This window comes from Acanthopagrus latus, chromosome 12, assembly GCF_904848185.1.
Source record: "Acanthopagrus latus isolate v.2019 chromosome 12, fAcaLat1.1, whole genome shotgun sequence".
Taxonomy (NCBI): domain Eukaryota; kingdom Metazoa; phylum Chordata; class Actinopteri; order Spariformes; family Sparidae; genus Acanthopagrus; species Acanthopagrus latus.
In genome coordinates, this window is record NC_051050.1 from 6,250,773 (window position 1) to 6,270,940 (window position 20,168).

Consider the following 20,168-nt stretch of genomic DNA (forward strand, 5'->3'; position numbering starts at 1 on the left):
CTTGTTTCAAAAAGAATGTATGTATGTAAGCTAATGTGAAAATGACCCTGCTTCTCACAAATCATGACATGGATACAAGTCCCCCCCCCAGTCTTTTCCCAACGTCTTGTCCAAATATGGTCTCTTCTGGCTCCAGAAAAACAAGTTGGCGACCCTGTGGTGCTAAGCATGAGGTGTCATTTATGAATGTGTTCATAAACCAGCAGGTGACATCACATTGGGCTTTACCGCTCAGGTTCTTAGAAGGAACCTTTGTGGTCCATGTTCTTTACCAGACCCAGCCCCTGATACAACCTAGTATGTTCCCCTCTTTGGAGAAGGATTGACACTGAGGATATTGTGCCTCAGTGTTTGTTGAAGGCGACAGGTAAAACAGATCTTCAGGAACAGTTTCCAAACGGTCCTTGTGATTACCTCTTCACAGTTCAGGTCAGGACCATAGTTTAACCCACTGAGTCGGCACGATGATGGATGACAGGCCATTGGTAAAAAAAGTGTTTTCAGGGGCTTTTTTCTCAATGAATACAGCTCAGACAAGCCCTCCATCTACGTCATGAACGCACACCCTTTACTCACACTACAGTGTAAGAATGCACCTACACAACACCCTCAAGAAGACTGTCAGCAACACGACCCCACCCCTCAACATACCAGCACTCACATGGACACACACACACACACACTGTTGACTGGGGTCTCCCCTCTGAATGAGTCCCTTTCACTCTCCTGCTCGTGCCTTGTGGTTACTCTGTGTCACTTTTTCTACCTTTAATCTCCGCATTTCCTGCCTGTCCCGTGTTTTCTCTAAATCCCCGGACACTGCAGTATTTACTCAACTATGGACATGTTAAAACAAACAACGATGACGACTGTATATTCATATTAGCGGGGAATCAAATGTGATAATACACACCGGTATACATGCCCATTTGCCGTTTTGATTATTGTAAAACAAGCTTTTACATTAAACACATTGCCTTGAGCCAAAATATGTTGGGAAATGATTCATATCTCAACACTAAGATTAATAGTGATCATGGTGAACTGTTCTCAGGCACCAGCTTAATAAAGCCAAGGCAGTGTGCTCAATGATAGTACATAAGGCTAAAGCTCACCTCATTGAAACACGCAGTCCAGCTCCAGCTACCCTAGCTAAGGTTAGCTTCAAGTGCTGTTTGAGGTCATGATGTGATACAACCAACAGCCAAACAGATTCACTGACCAGGAGCAGGAACGAGGCACAAAAACACTGGTCTCCTCCATAAGAGGCTAGCTTGACTATGCAACAATACATTTGCAGTGGTAGAGGTTTCACAAAGAGTCTACTGAAGATTTACAGCAGAATAATGGGCCCAGCTGGTGCCTGGGACATTGATGTGCACCTGAAGTACACAGTGTGTAATGTCTGAATGTAGCGGAGCAACTAGAGTCGTCTCTGTTTGCCTATCGAGCAGATTTAGCTTCGACCATTTCCACTGTTATTTTCAGGCACCGTCCTCTTTTGGCTGGACCGCAGCAAATAAACAGGAAAGCCTGTCCCTGCCTCACTCAGCGACTGATAAAGTCACACCATTGGTCAGTTCGAGTGTTTGTTCTTCCCATTGCCTGTTGCTCTTTCAAAATGAATAGGCTCGAGCCACAATTACGTCCTTTAAAGTCTTACACAGGAGGGACAGGCGGTCTTTAATTAAGTCCTCAGGAGCACGTTGACCATAGACGGTCCAGCCATGTGCTAGACTTAGATCTAGTCAGTTATTTTTTGCAGCTTTATCTGGCTATCCAACGCAGACGTTACAACATGGAGATACTGATAAAAACAAAAGAAACGTATACTATTCTTATATGTACATTTCTATATATTGGCCTTCCATTTTCTGGGATATACAGATACATGTGATGGTGACTTTGCACAAAAAAAAACAAACAAAAAAAAAAAACATTTAAAAGAGAATTATTTTTTCTTTCTTTCTTTTTTTTTTTTTTTGAATGAGTACCTCCAGGCTTTTAGGCAAACAGCACACCTGTTGTTTGTCAGGTGTTTCTGTTCCTCTGCATGAAAAAAACCCAACTATTGTGCTTTTGTTGGAGCCATTCAACAACATGTTCCAACAAATATTTAGTTAGGATTAGTTTAAACCTCACAGAGGTGCTGAGCTTCCTGTGTGTGTGTGTGTGTGTGTGTGTGTCAGCTATGAGGCCAGCGCCACTATAACCAGCCTGTCCAACTGTGTATCATCACAACCACCCCACTGTATCCATGTGACCACAGAGGAAAGAGAGGCTGCCTTTTTTAAGGTTTATTTTTGTTTTTCTTTGGGTGGAGATATTGGCTGTTTTTGACTACACCTCGGGGGTAAAAATGCCCAATTGGCATATTTCCATAGTGGCCAGAACATCCTGTTTTTCATGAAATGTGGGACTGACGTCGAAGCTCACAGTATGAATTATTATGTAGTATATACGTGGAAAACAATCTGATAGCATGACAGGATCTGTTATTTCTCTTTTATTTTAATTATGTACACATTAAAAAATACATATGAAAAGAGTATAAACACTGTATCCTCTGTGTGCTCAGATTCTGGCTAACCTGGTGATGGAGACCCTCCACCCAGAGCTGAGGAATGTGATCGCACCTCGTCTGAAGGGGAAGATGCAGCAGAGGCAGAGGAATTGGATGCTGGTGAGTTCCTGTTTCACTGTAAAGTGCACTGCAGACGTGCTGTACAAACACAGGAGAGGCCCAAACCCATCGTGTGTTTGAACAACTCTCTCCTCCAGATCTCTGACGCGGTGTACAAGCAGGTGTTGGCTCAGACCACCGGTCAGTACGAAGCACTGGCCGAAGCCTGTGAGGTCCAGAGACCTAAGCTGGACGCCATACTGAGAACCGACATGGACCAGATGATCACGGCTAAAGAGCACGTCAGCAGCAAGATACGAGGTGACCAAAGATAATCCATGCAGCTGTCTTTTGCAAATGAAACTTCCTACTTTGACAAATTAATAGGAGATGTTTTATGATGCTTCCATTCATTTTTAGATTTTCAGGCAACATCCGTTTTTGTGTGGACTGTAACAAAACAGAGTCAGCACTATAAAAAAGAACGCCTGTCCCGAACTTAGTGAGTGAGAAAGTTACACCGTGAGTCAGAGGACTGTTGGAATTACCCCCATTGGCCATCGCTGTAAGCAGTGGTGTAGTGCAGAGTATACTGTATACTGTATATACTGTATCAGTCAGCATTCCCTCTGATGTGCATCAGTCAGTAATGTCTAGCAAGCTGAACTTTTTTTCCCAGGATTTCAAAGGCATGACCCACCCTACTCTACTTCTGATTGGCTAGTACTCGTTGCCCTAGGCAATGAGGAGAGATGATAGGTTAAGATTAGGGTAAAGATATCAGGGCAAGTCTATTTATTATATTATTGGATTATAATTGATGATGTATTCATTACTTAAAGGGGGCACTATGTAGAGAGAGAGAGGAACTCTGACTTTTAATACTTTACAATTTTAATGCTTCACAATTTTGATACTTTATAATGTTAATAATTTGCAATTATAATGAGGAATAATACAAACCTTTTCCATAACTGAATAAACAAGCTGCCCTCAGAGGACAATAAGGTTCTCAAAACACTGTTTGAAGCTAGAAAGGTGGCGGGGTCCGCCACATATAAACACAATAAAACTATGAAATTGTGAGTGTGTTTTCAGTTTATTCAGTCATGAAAAGAAAGAGAGTTTGTTTATGTATAATAAGATAAAAAGAAATCAGTCAATGAAGATCCTTCTCTTCTGATTAAAATTTCTCCCCATAACTACGTAGTGCACCTTTAAACATACACTAGAATGTTTCAGCCAGTAAAGGTGGAGCTAATTTGACTAACTTATTGTACTTTATCTTTTGGGTATTTGATGAATTTCCCCCCAATAAAGTTATATAACCCACAAAAATACATCATCATGCAATAGTTGGTTATATTTAGCATAATTAATCTAAATACGCAAAGAAACTAGAGCAGTGAATGTAGGGAAGATGAGTATTTCCCTCTGAGATGTGGTGTAGTAGTATAGAAAATACCTTAAAATGGAAATGATCGAGTAAAGTGCATTCAGACTGCACTCAAAATCCCGAAGGACATTTTTAAATTTTCAGTGACATAGTAATATATGAATCTGCTTTGAACTGCAGGCCACCTCTGTTTACCTACTTACACATGTCCAACATGCTGTTCAGAACGACTTGGTTCACTTTGTGCTCGCTGTGCTGTGTAACATGATCTTCCCGACCTCAAGTGCACGCTTCATTGTTCGCCTCGCTGAGATGTAGCCGCAGTTTCTTTGGTTGAGGGGTTATTGGCACAGTCGGGCGATCAGTCTGGTCACTGAATAACGCCACTCCGCTCAGGTTTCCTGCCAGTTTGTTTGGACATTTGGCGCTAACGATGCCTTTCCTCTGTCACCAAACCTCCCTCAATATCCAACATTTTCCTCCTTGATTTAGTCTCCTTGCAGTTTTCACTACATATTTGAGTTCGAGCATCCAACCTTTGAGCCCTGTCAGCTTTCTATTCAAAAGCTAACTTGGCACAGGCAGCTCATTTTTTTTTTTTTTTTCGCGTGTACTGTTTCCCATTGAGCTAAAGTGGCCGAGCCGCATTCCACTACCTGCACTGTATGGGCAGTTTCTGACTTTTATTCCACAGATAAGGCTCAAGCTGCAAGTCAACTGCACAGAAGGATAGAGGTTCACATAACACAAAGGTATTGCAGACGTTCGAGTGCTGTAAGCCTAGCCGTGAATTTTATTTTGACGGCCTCTTTCAGCACAGGTAACGTTACCAACAGTCAACAGGTGTATCTCAGATGATGAAAAGCTGCGGGGCTTCCACTGAAACAGCTCAAGTGTGTTTACTTAAATGTCATTGCAAACATGCCAACCATTTCATCCTGCTATGAAACAATACGCTGCACGCTGACAGGACATATTTGCAGAGTTCTTACTAACTCAGATGCCATGCCTTTATTTTTCTTCATGCCTTGACTGACTCATCATCATTGTTTACAAGCTGCAGGATCTAACTATGAGTATTTTTTTCTTCCATGTGTCGCTGCTGGCGCGCAGCTCTGGTGTTGCCCAAGGCGGAGCAGCTCCTGCGGACCAGCATCCAGCCCTACATCAGCTCCATCCTGGATGCCCTGATGGAGCCCACCAGCCGAGGCTTCTCCGAGGTCAGGGAGGTTTTTTTCAGGGAGCTGGTGGAGATCAGCAAGAACTCGCTCAACGGAGGAGGCAAAGAGAAACTGGGAGACGTGAGTCACGTTTCTGCTGGCTGAGAATCTTTCTGTCTGTGCATGAATTACTGTGGTAGTGGATTAGGGGTTTCTGGCACAACTACACCTGCAACAAGTCTATACAACAACTTAACTGTTCACACAAAGAACTTTTCAACTTGCGGCCTTAGCCAGGGTCATCATAGGAGGCACAACCCTTTTTAAATGTTTGGTAATATGTTCAGTGATGGCCCTGATAAAGGCCACAAGCCAACAGTTACATTTATTCTATATTCTGTGCTGCAAGTGTGGCTGGAGTTTTGCCTCTCTGAAATACTGTAAGGTAACAGTTTAATTTAGACATGGTTCACAGTAATCTGAGTCATCTCCAGTAACGCAAGTCTACATGAGCTGTTAAGAGCAACTTTAATATGGGATTACAAAGTTCTTTGATGGAAAAACCGAAGCAGGAAACTCAGGAAGACCACGCAGCAGAAAAAAAAATGCTCAACAGAGAGGAGCGCTGAGTATGTTAAAACCAGAAGGCACAAAATGTCGGTATGAATAAATACAAATTCAAGTAATAAAAGGCAAAATCACATAAAAGCAACGCAAATGATGTTTACAGAGGGAGCGAGTACTCCGCCATGTTCAAATCAGAAGCGGACTTCAGGGAGGACCCCTCTGAGTGTGTTCAGCTGGTTGCAATCTGGTGGATGCCACTTAATCCGACACACTGGACCTTTAACAGACACTCTGATACTTGCGTCAACATGTAGCACGAAATCCACCAAGCCCTTTTTTTATAGCCACATCACTTACCGAGCTGCATTTCTCACATGAAACCACTCCGCGAGATCACACAGATAGAAACCTCACTAAGCTGTCTGCATGACAGCAGCAATTACAGCGACTTACCCAGCTCGACCTGTGAAACCCAACGGAGACTCGACTTATAATACAGTGAAGGTGTAAATGTGTGAATTCAAAGCGTGTTGTGTCTGACTTTTAATTATAACAGAGTAATCAGAGCGCATGTAAAGACAGCGTGTGTTTGTGGAAGTCCTGTTCACACTGGTCTTTAATTACGAGTCAGGGAGTGTCCTCAGCTGCCCTCCCTGACTGATCCTCAACAATCCCCCCATCCTCGCTCCCTCTCTGTCACTTTTGTACCACCTCGATCATCATTACCGCCGTCTTTCTGCCTTCCCCCTCAGCACATGGACAGGCTGTCCATGCTCGCCTTCCACCCAGTGAAGATGCAGAGCTGCTACGAGAAGGTGGAGCAGCTCAACCTGGAGGGGCTGCAGCAGAGGTTCGACGTCTCGGACCCCTTAGTGTTCGTCAGCAGAGCTCAGATCCTCATGAGGGAGGTAAGCTGCCGCAGCGGAGTTCTCTGGCATAATACAGAGAATGAGCACGTACTGAAGTAGTGTCAGGATGCCTGAAAACACTCCCTAGTTCCTTGTAAGCCACACACACACACACACACACACACACACAGGAACACACCAGTGACCTGTCCTGCCTGTGGTGAAGTCTCTACTTACACCTGCTGGACAAAAGGAGTATGACAAGTTGTTCTGTGTGCAACTTTGTAACTTCATTTGTTATTTTACAGCAAATGGACAATGCGGTGTACACATTCGAGCAGCTGCTTAACCAGTCTTTAGAGGCCAAGGGAGAAAATGACATGTGCAAGACCATCCAGTGTTGCCAGGACCGAGTCCTCAAGGTAAATTAGGACAAGTTCAATCAGAGGTGTAGTATACTGTGAGAATGATGATAATAATAGTGATAATAAGAATACTACTACTACTACTACTACTACTACTACTAATAATAATAATAATATTAATAATAATAATAGAAAATGGACTTTCAGGATCAGCTCACCAAAATTTTCCCCAATATATGTAGTATACATATTTAATTCTGTATTAAATTAGCCATGCAGATGGTAAATAAAAGTTGATTAAATTAAATTTGTGTTAAGTTGATTTATCTTTAAATGTGGGCATCCCATATTTAACCAGTCCTTGCTAAGATGAATGAAACGCTGCTAGCCAACCTAATATGATTAACTTTTACTCCAAAAACACTGACTTAAAAAAAGAATGTAGAAAACTACATGAGGTCCGTTTCCTCATGCAGCGTCTGGATATACCGTTTATTTTAGTAATCTGCAGAAGGAAGCCGAGGTTTCAGCAAATGCAGGATGAAATGTTGGTAGATCTGAATTTCTCATGTAAAAATGTAAAAATGGTTTGTGCTGCGGGTAGAGAGGCTGTTACGAGTCACTGAGCTGCGTGTTTCTGGTCCTCTCCTCCTGACAGAAATACGATTACGACAGCAGCACGGTGAGGAAGAAGTTCTTCAGAGAGGCTCTGCTGCAGATCATCATCCCATACATGCTGCAGCAGCTCTCGCCGTCCTGCTCGCCTGTGAGTATCAAACAACACGTCACATGTCAGTACATTATTGTGGCTTTTCAACCTATTTGAGGGTGATTGTACTGTCCTGTACTACATTTTAGCGACGAGTAAAGCTCTAAGTAAAAATGTGTGGAAAGACAAATGTGTAGGGAAATTATGGATGTGCATAGTGGGCATCAGGGTTCATTTGAGTTTTTTCAGTGTCAATATTGATAATGATTACAAGTAATCAAGAGGACTGATAACTGATACGTGCAGTAAAAATGAAAATCTTGGTGTTCAAATTTAGAATAACCAGTGATGGAATGTAACCACATACAATTTACTCTATCATTGTCCTTAAGAAAAAAATGTAGAGTAGGCCTGCACAGTTCATCTCAAGATAATAGAAATCGCAACATGACTAAGTGGAATATCCAAATCACGTGAACTGCATTTTTTTTTTTTTTTTAAGGCAAAACGTGTCACAAAACGTTGTTTTAGTGAAATGTTGTAGTGCTGCAGAGATGCCCTGGCTTACAAAGCTTGCTCTCCAGATGTAAGACATGGTTGTTGCCATATCATCATGATTTTACTGTTTTGTCAATGACAATGAAAAGTGTGATGCAAAATGTAAGCCTCCATAATAATCATAATTTATATTGTAATTGCAATACCACCTTTATCACCATATTGTGCAGCCCTAATGTTGAAGAAACTGTACTTTATTTGAGTATTTCCTCTTTTCCTTTAACAAAAATGTTTCTGAATCCTTCAGTTAGCGTGCACCTCTGGTCAGCGGATAGGCTTCACTCTGATTTAACCCTCCCTGAAAACATATCCAGGGGATGCACACCAACTCAGAGGATCAGACACATTATATACCAATATGTTGTAAACTAATATACATTGTCTCTGTCTCTTCCTCCCCAGGTGCTGCCTCAGTTCAAAGAGCTGATCTTTGCAGACTTCTCCCGTTTCCTGCTGGTGGAGAACATGTTCGAGGAGGTGGTGCTGCAGTCTGTCTCCAAGGACATAATGATGGGTGAGGGGAAAAAAAAAAGTTGTAGTGGCCGTTGGATAATGTGATTATGTAAAATATCATTGCTGACATTTCTTGTTTTCTTTCTCTGTCCAGCTGTGAAGGAGGCAGCCGTCCAGAGGAGACACAACCTGTACAGGGACAGCATCATTCTGACCAACAGCGATCCCAACCTGCACCTGCTCGGAGAAAACCCTTCCGTGGACTGGGCTTCCAAATTCGGGGCTGATGAGCCAGAGAGCACTGTAGATGGTGGCCTTATCGGCGGAGGGGGTTCTGGGAAAAGACGCAAGCAGGTGGTGTCCATGATCCAGCTGGACGGGCTGCCTCTGCCCTACGAGTCCTGCCTGGAGGTCCCCGGCGTGGAGCTGATCCCTGAGGAGGAAGTGGAGATGTCTGGTGTCAAACAGGTGGACCAAGACGAGGAGGAAGAGGAGGAAGAGGACCTGCCCGAGGATCCCAAGTCTCCCGACAGCGTGAATGAAATCAGAGACCTGATAAATCCGGTGGTGGAGATGGTGGTGCCCGTGTCAGAGGAGAACCAGAGCGAGGTGACCAACGGGACGGAGCCGACCACAGGCACCATCACCACGGAGGACGGAGTACAAGAGGACGTGACCCATGTCACCACCTTGGTGGAGGAAGTCCCCAGTAAATCTCCGCGAGACAAGTCGTCCCCTCAGTCGCTCCTCCAGCATCTAATGGGAAGCAGGAAGCAGGAAGCTGATAAGGCACATCAGGAGGAAACAGCCATCAAGGACGCCATCGGGGAAATAGAGATAGCGGTACAGGAAGACGACAGTGAACGCATCGCCGAGGTCTCAGCAGCAGAATCCGATTATGAGTCGTCACCGAAGCTGCCACTGGCCACCGACACCGGCTCACATGGCGACAGTGGCTTCCAGTCACCGACCAGCGAGGGGCTGGACGAGAGCGAGCCCCAGCCAATGAAAAACAGTCTGAACGGACAGGACAAAATCATTGACCCGGTAGAAGTTGAGGTGGAAATTTAACGTAGGGAAAACAACTGCCTGAAAGTTACTCTAAAGCTGGAGAAAACTCTGGAGAGAGAGCGTGCATCACGTGTCATGGGAGAGATGTGGGACGATATAAGGATTGTATTTAAAGGTTTGATTCATATCATATCATATTTCTTCATAACATTGATGTTTGTTATGTTGCACACTTCACAACCAGCTCTCCCATCCGCCCCTCGACTTGTTTGAGACATTTCTTTGGTGATCGGTTCCCTCTCTATGCAGCTTTGTAAATCTCAAAGCAAGTTTTTTTTTTTTTTGTATGACACTGAATTCAACATGTCTGATTTACTTCACGTCAGCAGGCTGTGGGTCCATCTCAAGGATCAGATGATTTCAAATTGATCGTCCACTTTTTTAAACTTACAGAATAAGAAGGGAACACTAAACAACATTTATGTCATTGATGATGTTAAGTGTTTGTTTGCAACAGAAAATGGGCCTCTATTTTTCTCGCTATATCTCACATGTATGCAGTCAGACTATATATACAGATTGTGCCTTTAACTTTTCTGCAGGTGAATGGATCCCTCTGCAAAGCTCACAGCCTCTACCTGGGCAGCAGGGGGTGCTACAATCAACCTTTAGGTGTCATGGGGAAACTTATTTCTAAGTCTAAGTTTTGTTTTTTGTTTTTAAATATTGGTATCTATTTTTGTAAAACGTAATTGTATAAAACATTAAGTTTGTTTACTTTGAATGCTTTTCCTGTATTCGCAAATGGCCTTCATGTTTCAACCTAAGACGTTCTTCGTGAAACCTGTCAGGAATGATTTACACCCTCCACTGTGATTTGATAAGTGATACATTTTACATCCTTTGACAACAACCAAAATTCTGTTTTTCTGTCACTCTGGGTGTGGATGAGCTTGCAATTATTATTTTCTTCTCATTTATTAATTACAAGGGAGATTCTTACTGCTTGTTTATATGTGTCTGTGTGTGTGTGTGTGTGTGTGTGTGTGTGTGTGTGTGTATGTATATATATATATATATATATATATATATATATATATATATATATATATATATAAAAACAACAGTCTGTCTTTCATCTTCACTGTAAATACATCGATTCAAACATGACAGCGAGGTTCTTTCTTTCTGAAACCAATCTTTTCTAATTTATTGCAAATTTTTACAAACTGGTTGAAATATTTTCTTAAATCTATATAATCTGGATGAAGAGGCTTGTACACAAGTTTTATCTTATCTGTGTAGAAAAAGAAAAAGAAGTAGTGTCTTGTTTGTGTGAGGGAGACAAATGTGTCGGTAAAAACCATGACATGATCCACTGATAACAGTTGATGATGACACTGTAAATCCAGGATGTTCAATAATCTGTAAATACTAAATTTTGTTTTATGATGCATATATATATGTATAGGGGAATTTCCAGGATCTATGTAATTCGGTACCAAGTATAATGAAATGGGACAGTGATTTTTTGCATGCAACGATGACCTGCCACCCACAAAGCAAGACTAGGTTACCAAAGGTTACCCTCCATTCAAATATGCAAAAATATGGAAATAAAGATGTCTCAGGAAAACCAACAGAGGATGGATCCCTCCTCCATGAAACGAACAGACAGGGAATACAGAGGTGTTGTAAATACAGAGGAGTGGAATGTATGCAGGCAGAATGACAGAACAAACTAAGTTTTTATTGGAATCAGCACACAGAGAATCTCTGGTAACCTTCTTTTGAATTTGCAGTTACATATCAGTTTATATGTGGCAACTGTTACCACATGTTATGTTAGTGTCACACACTAATAGGTGGATTAGTTTCACTTGTGTACCAAGCTACAGTCTATTGTCAAATTCTGAGAGAATTTTAAAATTGTGAAACACACTCTGTATCAGTAAGCACATTTTGAGTATGCCCCCTTTAGATGAACTACTAAGACCCATTACATCCAGTGGAGGACCACTTTCTGTCACCATCTCCAGTTTATTTATTACAAAATCTGTCTGTTTGGTGTCAGCAGCTAAACGTGCATATTTAGTACTTTTGTCTTTGTTGAAATATATCAAATATGGACAAATAAAACAAGTTTATTGACTTTATTCTTCATTTTTGTCAACCACATCCAAAAATCAAAAAATATTGCTATTTATCAGTAAACCACAACTTTGAAAATGTTTCTTTTTTTTTTTTTATCAGAATTAGTTTTAGAAATATAAAAGAGACAAGCATATTTGAATAGAAAACACATCGGAGATGTCAGTTGCAAGGCACTCTTTTGCTTCTTTGTAGTTTTCAATGATTGCCACAAAACCCTCCTGATCAACTTTCACTATCCCCAGACATACGTGGTGAGAAACAAGATGACACAAGAGGGAAGTTTACAAGCTGCAATCCCATGATTCAGTTCCTGAATCTGAGTCATATGACCTCTGACTGTAAATCCCAGTTCAAAGTCAGAGTCTGTTTTTAGGTTTCACTCCCCCAAAAAATGCAAAAGACAGAAAACTATGCATAATACTTCAATACTGTATGTATGAAAATATGTTGTTGGTTCCAATCAAATATTAAGCCATCAAAAAACATGACAGTCATCAGTACGAGTTTCACTCTAAAGGTTACAGTAGCAATGTCTCATCAGCATAGTCAGAGCTCTCCTTTCATGACTGAAAGTCTAGTTTTGTAGTGTCATTAACCACTCAAATTGTTTAGTGATATACAGGGAACTGTAACAGTCTGTCATGGTGGATGAGAAAAAAAAAAAAGTAATTACAGAAGCAATCATAGAAGAATGACTTCCTGTCTCTGAGTTTTTGATGTGCCTCTGCTGTGGATGTGTCAAATGCATTCCTCTAACTAAAACTACACCGAAATCCCTCTTTCATTACTCACATAGATGTTTGCCCCAAAAACAGGTTATTTCTCTCTATCGTCTCGCTGGCAACAGAATTTTTTTCTGCTACCTTATCACTCTGAGGTAAATACTGCACAGTGTAATGGCTGTGGCTATATGACACCAGCCATGTACAGATCACTTCCAAGTGGAATAACTGTGGAAACTCTACACTGCGAAGTGTTGTGTCAGAGTCTGTTTCCACAGTAAATGGGTGTGTTCCCTTACCACCAGAACTTAAGACCGCTCATTTTTTTCTACAAGATCAGTAAATAATAAAACCTGCCTAAAACCAGTTTCTACTCTGCCTTCTCAGAGCACTGAGATCTGGGTTTCTAGGTTCAATCGCAATTCTTACAGCTGGTTTTTTGCTTTGGACATTTGCCAGGCCATTAGCCACATTAAATTATACACTCAGTCCCTACTGTCAATGACAAATGTTCTTCAAGTTATCAAGTCAGTCATTGGCTTTGATAACGTTGGTAATAAGAGTAGGGATTCCTGTTCAATCGATTGGTGCCAAGTTTGGGTACCTGAGCAGGTGTCTTTGGAGTATAGACAGTCTGAGACATGGTGGTCCCAAAGTGGTTGCCTTTGTGGTTACACTTTGTGCAGACAACAGCAGCTAACATTAGCCTGCCTGCAGCCAATGCAGAAGAAGTTGAACACTCCATGGTTGAATCGACTGAAGGTGAGATATCGACCACTTCCACATCTTCAGGTACTTAACTTCTGCGATAACTGTTGGCTTAGCATTTTTAATGTGCTGGCAAATGCTCCACTGTCTCAGGCTATGTCCTGCAGACTTTTATAGGCTCGAGGTTGAAGGGATGGGTTTTGGGGTGGAGAGGTTAAAGTTTTGTATTTTATGTGTGTGACATGTTCAAATTAGAAATTGTTAACTTATTTTATTTTACAACTGAAGTTACATTTATGTTATTACATAGAGAGTGAAGTACCAAAAAAAGGTAGTGTCAATTCAAATGTAATTGGAACCCATTCGTACCGAGTCCTGAGGCCAGGCACTGGAGACAAAATGACAGTAATGATAGAAAATGTCAACAATCTAGAGTTTTATCTAATAGTAAGGGCTGTGCAGCTCATTCTTCAGTAGTGGTTCCCCTTTGTGCCCCTGCACTGTTAAAACCTTCAATAATGCTTACTGTGCTCACTACAGAGCAACAGAGCAGCACATAGAAAGAAGTTAGTCATCTAGTTTCCCATTTAGTATCTAAAGCGGGAGATCCCTTTAACTTGTGGGGAAGTGAAAGGAGAAAAAAAAACAACAAAACACTGTCCTCTGTCTGAACTGTCCAGACCATCAGGTGTGACCCACGAAAGGAAATGAGATGAAATATCCGAGGACCGAGCCCACGACAACCCCGATGAAGATCCAGGTGTTGTAGGACATGACGCAAAGCATGATCATGTAGCCCAGAGACACCTGCAGCATGTGGAGGAGAGTCTGGATACCATGCAGCAAATATCTGAAGGTGAAAGAGAGGAAAACACGACTTACACCAGCTGCAGTACATCTATGACAAGATCATTTCAAACACTTTATTCAGTAAAATAGTGGGAATTCATTCTTTTGTTCTGTTGAGACGCTGAAGGATTTTAATAGGCAAGGACACTGGTTACACACTGTCTTTCAGTTCAGTCATTATGACAGAACAGGTGACACTTTACAGAGAGGGAGGGAGTTCAATGTTCCCTTTCTGATAGCTTATATATGTATATACACATTCATATGAGCCAACAGAGAGGGAGGTCAATGTTCAGGTGCTCAGTGTGAAAAAAGCACTGTACAGCTATAACTGGTTAAACACGGTTGAGACCACTTAAAAGAGTATAACAGCTGTTACATGTTCAACTTCAGCTTTATTTGTACAGAAGACCATTTTTGCCATTAAAAAAGAAAAAAAAGCAATAATTAAAAAAAAAAAAAGGTCTGCCAAGTATGTCAATATTGAGTGATAAAAAGTTGAAATTATGATTTCAGAAAATAAATTTAACTAACCATGAGGATGTATTTTTCCTTTTACTAGCAGAGACTGGCTTCCATCATTTTCTGACCTCTAGAACTGTACAAATTATCATTCGATGGGGATCTGCCCCCAAAACAGAATCATCAGATATTCCATCCTTTACATTTTTGCAGTATGCTCTATGCAGAAACAAAATGACCATATTTTATGTGATTTATATCAGGTTATTCAGACCTAGAACGCATCTATCACAAGGACCCTGACCTGTTTGTGGTGTCTGGAGCAGAAGGCTGCGACTCGATGGGGGTCAGCGAGGATTCGGAGGGACTGCTTTCCAGTACGGAGCTGTTGTCAGTGCGGTGGGAAGGAGGGATGGCGTATGGAGACTGGGGCTGGGCCAGCTTAGACCTACTCCCTAGCCACACCCTCCATACTTTGAGAACCTCATAGAAGACCGTCAGCAAAAGGACCACAATCACCGACAGCACCATCCCTGGAGACACAAAATCCAGAGTCACATATCTCAGTGTGTACGAAAATGATCAACTATTTCTGCTACAAGAGGATTGTTTTGGGTGATCATTTGTATGCTGGTTACGCTTTAAACACATGACCATAGTTTGAAACATACCATGTAGAACCTGACCAGTAATTGGCACTGAGACAAATATATGAGTAGTGGCATATACTAAGGTTTGGAATCTCAATGTTTTTAAGAGCAGATCAAAATGTGTCCTGGCACCGAGTATCTGTCAAGTAAGTTAGCAACTCTTTTTTTTTTTTTTATTAATCTGGGCTTTTAGCTTTGGCATACATCCTTTGTTTTGAAACCAGGCCAACATCATTCACTGATATTAAATCAAGCTGATGGCAGCTGTTACACCCTCAAAACAAAAGGAAAAGGCTGCAGCCTTTCAGAGCCCGATCCCTTCAAGCCTGCAGGTTTACAGTTGATCATTCTCTAGAAAAATACATTGCTTAAGTTTAATGTGATGCTAAATAAACGTCCCCCTATTCATTCCACAAACAGGGGTGTCCGTTGACTCAAAACTGTCATATGAATCATATGATCGCAGATTTTGAGGACAACCAAGTAGGACTTCACAGTGTTGTGAACAGCTCCTATGAAGTGAGGATATCGGACAGTTTCACTCTTACCTGCAGGCCCGTGCACATCCCAGAAGTCAAACAGCAGCGTCACGCTGCTCGACACTTCAAAAGTCATCTGAAGAAAAAAAGAGAGAAAAAACATGAGAAAAGCACCTGAGCTGTTCACTGGCTCACATCAACAATCAATGCACGCCAAGGTGTTGCAACAGCGCTGACCTCAGCCTCCCTCCCTCCATGATCAGTCATGTAAGACTGAGAGCTGCTGCACCGCTCTGTTATCAGCCCTCACCTGCTTTATTTTCTGGAGCAATGACTCAGAACGGTTTTCATTACAGATCTAAGCAAGTCATACCCTTTTTATCTTTTCTTAAAAGACCCAGGCATTCTTGGCATTATAAAAAGTAGCAGTAGCAACGCTGGTGTCTGCAACTTGTTTCTGGAAAGGTTGGTGCCATTCCAGGCGCCCTGGAAGATTTCAATGTGCCAGTACAACCAAGTGGCAGAAATTACATATTATCTGTTAATATGAACAGAAAGATTTAGAGGTTGTTGGACTTCAACAGATTTTCCAATAAAGTAAATACTGGATAATGGAAGCCCTGGTCAACACGAACATTTACATTGCAGAACAATGAAGATTATAAACAACATGCTTTATTTAGGAACAATGACATTAACGTAACTGAAGAAAACTGTTACGATTTACTCCCATTTCTTCAGTTTCCATACGATGTGCATGCAGAATAATCTATACATTCTTTCATGCCACATTCAGAACCTCCTCTGCTTTACATATCATTTTTTGGTTTCCTTAATAAGAAAAAAAAAATATACACTTTACGCCATTCAGAGCGAATCTACTCAGCTGATCTCCTGCTACACAATTACAGGACGTATGGTCCCACAAAAGCACACTCTGTTCTGCCCTGCTGCTGTGGATGTGTGACTGACAGAGGAATGTACTGTGTGTGTCTGTGTGTGTCTGTGTGTGTGTCTGTGACTGCTGCCCAGTCCTTGCCAAGCTCTTTGTCCCTTCACCCTGCTACTTCACCACCTGGCCTGGCATGAGTGGCTCTCACCAGCTGCACACCAGAGAAGGTCTAAAAGGAATTTTATATTAGCTGATTAAAAACAATTCTGGTGGTGAAATAAACCCTAAAGCCAAACAATCTCTGGTTCAATCCTCTACCGTGTCAGAATATGCTGCGTTTTTTTCTGTTTAACACCATAATAATATCAAAATAGGCCTATCCTTGGGTTTTGATCTGTTGGTTGGACAAAACAAGGAATCTGAAAATGTCACATTAGATATTTGAACAGTATACGTACTGATTAAACACGTGGCTGTTCAAATCCATCATATGTCACTGTGAGTAATGGAAGATTGTGTCATTTCTGCCACCAAAGGGTCACTCAGTCAAAAGAACCAAAGTGAAAGACGGAGTTTGATGACAATGTGATGTAGCGCGGGATCACGGGAATTGTTTTCATTGTGAAATAACCACCACTGCCAATGAAAACTTATCCGATGTGACTCAGGCGGAAATGTTCACAGACGAGGTAATGTATTTTAAGGTTTAGTCAGGTTTGCCCATTTCCTTCCTCACTTTCATCATGTGGGATTCACGCGGAAATTACAGTGCAAGTCAACAAAGTGAAACGCACCGTTACCTTGAGTAATCTTGTCGACTTCTCTTGGTTTGAGCATTGTTGAAAAAAAAAAAAGCTACATATTATATCTTTCACCCTTCATTTGAAACCCAACGGCCGACCTGGAGAGATCCTTGTGGTTTATGGGTTTTATAGGGTTTTTTTTTTTTATAGTGCATGCTACCAATTAAAATCTTTCAATTGAGCAAAATCATCAAATTCAGTGAGAGGATCAGTTTGTGAACCAGCCAACAGCAAAGACAGATGATCGAACATAATGTACATGGAGGTCAAAGCACAGTGAGTCAACCTGTAGCACATGTAATCATTCCCACGTCACAACAGGAAGTTGGTCAGTAAACTGTGCTGTTCACCTTCATTTTCTCCTGCAAACATACCTTTAGGTTGGTTCAAAATCTGTCAGATGAAAATCTGTAAGTTGGTGAGCACAATGTTGTTACTGAAATGATGACTAAGCCTACAACAATAAGATCTGCTTGGGTGTAGGTTATCTTATTCAAAAAAATGTGATAGCAGCAAAAGAGAAAAAATACTGGTTCTGCAGAAAAGTGAGTGATTAGCTCAGTGTCATTTTCAGTTTCAGCCATTCCATTACAATCCAGCTCTATGGTTGTCAAACTGGTGACATTATTCAGAAAAAAAAAGTCAACAAAAGATCACAAATAGTGAAAATGTAGTGCAATACTGACGACGTGAAGTATTTCACGCACACTGAAAACATGGAGATGGACAAATAAAGATAACCTGAGTCAACAATCTACCTTGAGGCCAGGCAGGGTGATCATTGTGAGCTTATCTTTCAAACCGCTTGAGAAAACCATTTATTTGCTCCCCAGGTGATTACCGAGACTGCAAACCAGGAGAGTGGCGTTTCTACTACAAACACTCAGCACACTTACAGGGACTGGATCTGTGTTTTTACATGTTTTTTTCCCCCCCACATGTACACGACATACATGCCAGCTTTTTCCAAGCCAAAACATAACTTTAAGCTGTTTCTCAAGACTGCCAGGTGCTGATTGCCACTCGTGTCATTACTATTTTCAGGCCTTTGTTTGCTTTTTAAAAAAGTTAAAAAGTTGCACTATGTAGTTTTGGAGAAGAAATACAATACTGGAATTTTAATAGTTATAATATTAATGAGGTAAGAATACATACTTAGAAATATTCACTCTTTTCCATAACTGAATGAACAAGCTGTTCTCAGGGGGAAATAAGGTCCCCAGAACACAGCTTGAGGGTAGAAAGGTGGCAGGGTCCGCCTCATGTCAACATAGTACAACAGCAAGAAACTGTTGTCTTTCAAGGTCAGTTTGTTCATTCAGTTGATTCTGTCACAAAAGCAAAGAGTTTGCTGGCAAAAACAAAACACCAGTCAAGGAAGATCTTTCTCTTCTGTTTAAAAAGTCCTCCCCAAAAACCAAATGGTGCAGCTTTAACCACGAAAAATCACAGCTACATTGTTGTGGCGGTCTGAAAGGAAGCAAAACCAAAATTTAAAATTCAAGAAGCTGCGATTCATTTTGGAAAATACCAGGAAATAAAGTAAGGAACATGGGCTGGCTGGGTAAAAACTCAGTGCTACCAGGTGGGCTGTTGACCATGTTATCAATTTAGAAAATGATGTTGCCAGAAAGTAAGACAAGTACTGAACTGATGCAATTAGTTAACTCATGCGTTAAGTGTCACATTTAATTGATTTCAGTCATACTGCATTAGCCTAGTATGTAATGCCCTGGACCCCCAGTTAAAGTGCACCGTCAAAAACCGGGTCCACAGTTTAAAGCACTCATTCTGCTCCTCTACGTTCACTTTGGCCTGAGCACGTCCACCCCGCATTCTGTGATCCAGCAGCACACCAGACACACAGCTCAACACACAGACAGGACTCACCCCAGCGATACACGTTAAGTAACATGCATGTCGCAGTGACAAATTACAAGCACGCAACTTACGGACATCATGGTGAACTTGCTGAGCGCAGGCGAACACCACCGTTTCAGCAGAGCTACTGACTCCGGTTCCCCATTCCCCACTGGAGCGGGACACACTTGTTGGTCGGGCGCAGTCAAGTACGAGCCATGTCTCTAAAAGTACCACAGTCAGAACCGCTGAGCCAGCTCCTCAGTCACCGGAGCCCAATGAGGCTACAGCGTGACTGCAGGAGGACAACAGAGGAATGACGGTTAATGGAGTTTTACGGCCGCGGAGAACAAAGACCCACTGCGGATAAAATATCGAAATAATGATGAAAGTCCCATGCAGCTCGTCCCGAGACCGGAGTGTTACCGTCCAGATTAAGTAGGGTGCGAACAACTGATAAATATGTGCATCGTTTTCAAGTAATTAGTCAACGTTAGCCGAGAAATGCTGTCGATGGACGCTTTCGGACGCTACGCATGCGCAGGAGACAGATTTTGACAACAAATATTTTGTTCACGTGACAGACGGATGTAGCCGAAGTCATTCGTAGGCTTTCGGCGACTTTCCCGATATGAGATAAAAAGTGTGCAGTTGAAGCAGCATTACGAGATTTGTTCTCGCTCATGTTCATTTTGATATTTACAATATTAATGAGGTAACAATACAAACTCAGATTTTTTTTCTCTATAACTGAATAAACAAGCTGCTCTCGGAGGGAAATAATGTTCCCAGAACTCTGTTTGGAGCTAGAAAGGTGGCAGGGTCCGCCAAATATCTACATTGTTTTTGTTTGTTGTTTTTTTTGACGCAACAAACAATATGAACAAACTCCTACGTTT

General features: G+C 41.7%; 2 protein-coding genes across 2 annotated transcripts in view; one reads left to right on the forward strand and one right to left on the reverse strand.

The window, feature by feature from the left end:
- Nucleotides 1–12,509, forward strand: part of niban2a (niban apoptosis regulator 2a) — a 34,845-nt gene extending 22,336 nt beyond the window's left edge. The window contains exons 8-15 of the mRNA XM_037116526.1: nucleotides 2,579–2,683; nucleotides 2,782–2,944; nucleotides 5,133–5,320; nucleotides 6,499–6,654; nucleotides 6,903–7,016; nucleotides 7,618–7,725; nucleotides 8,629–8,740; nucleotides 8,834–12,509. Of these exons, the coding sequence (XP_036972421.1) occupies nucleotides 2,579–2,683; nucleotides 2,782–2,944; nucleotides 5,133–5,320; nucleotides 6,499–6,654; nucleotides 6,903–7,016; nucleotides 7,618–7,725; nucleotides 8,629–8,740; nucleotides 8,834–9,750 (1,863 nt within the window). The 3' untranslated portion in view covers nucleotides 9,751–12,509. The remainder of the gene's footprint in view (nucleotides 1–2,578; nucleotides 2,684–2,781; nucleotides 2,945–5,132; nucleotides 5,321–6,498; nucleotides 6,655–6,902; nucleotides 7,017–7,617; nucleotides 7,726–8,628; nucleotides 8,741–8,833) is intronic.
- Nucleotides 11,927–19,818, reverse strand: slc31a2 (solute carrier family 31 member 2). Its single transcript, XM_037116530.1, has 4 exons — nucleotides 19,362–19,818; nucleotides 15,784–15,850; nucleotides 14,890–15,118; nucleotides 11,927–14,124 (listed from the first exon to the last, which is right to left on the reverse strand). Exons 1-4 carry the CDS (start codon nucleotides 19,368–19,370, stop codon nucleotides 13,959–13,961), a joined length of 471 nt encoding a protein of 156 aa, XP_036972425.1. The 5' UTR covers nucleotides 19,371–19,818; the 3' UTR covers nucleotides 11,927–13,958.
- Between the last annotated feature and the right edge of the window lie 350 nt (nucleotides 19,819–20,168).

Coding starts and splice junctions, on each gene's coding strand:
- slc31a2 (XM_037116530.1), bottom strand. Junction 15,119..15,783: donor GGATGTGCACGGGCCTGCAG/GTAAGAGTGAAA, acceptor TTGTGTCTCCAG/GGATGGTGCTGTCGGTGATT. Junction 14,125..14,889: donor GCTCCAGACACCACAAACAG/GTCAGGGTCCTT, acceptor TTTCACCTTCAG/ATATTTGCTGCATGGTATCC.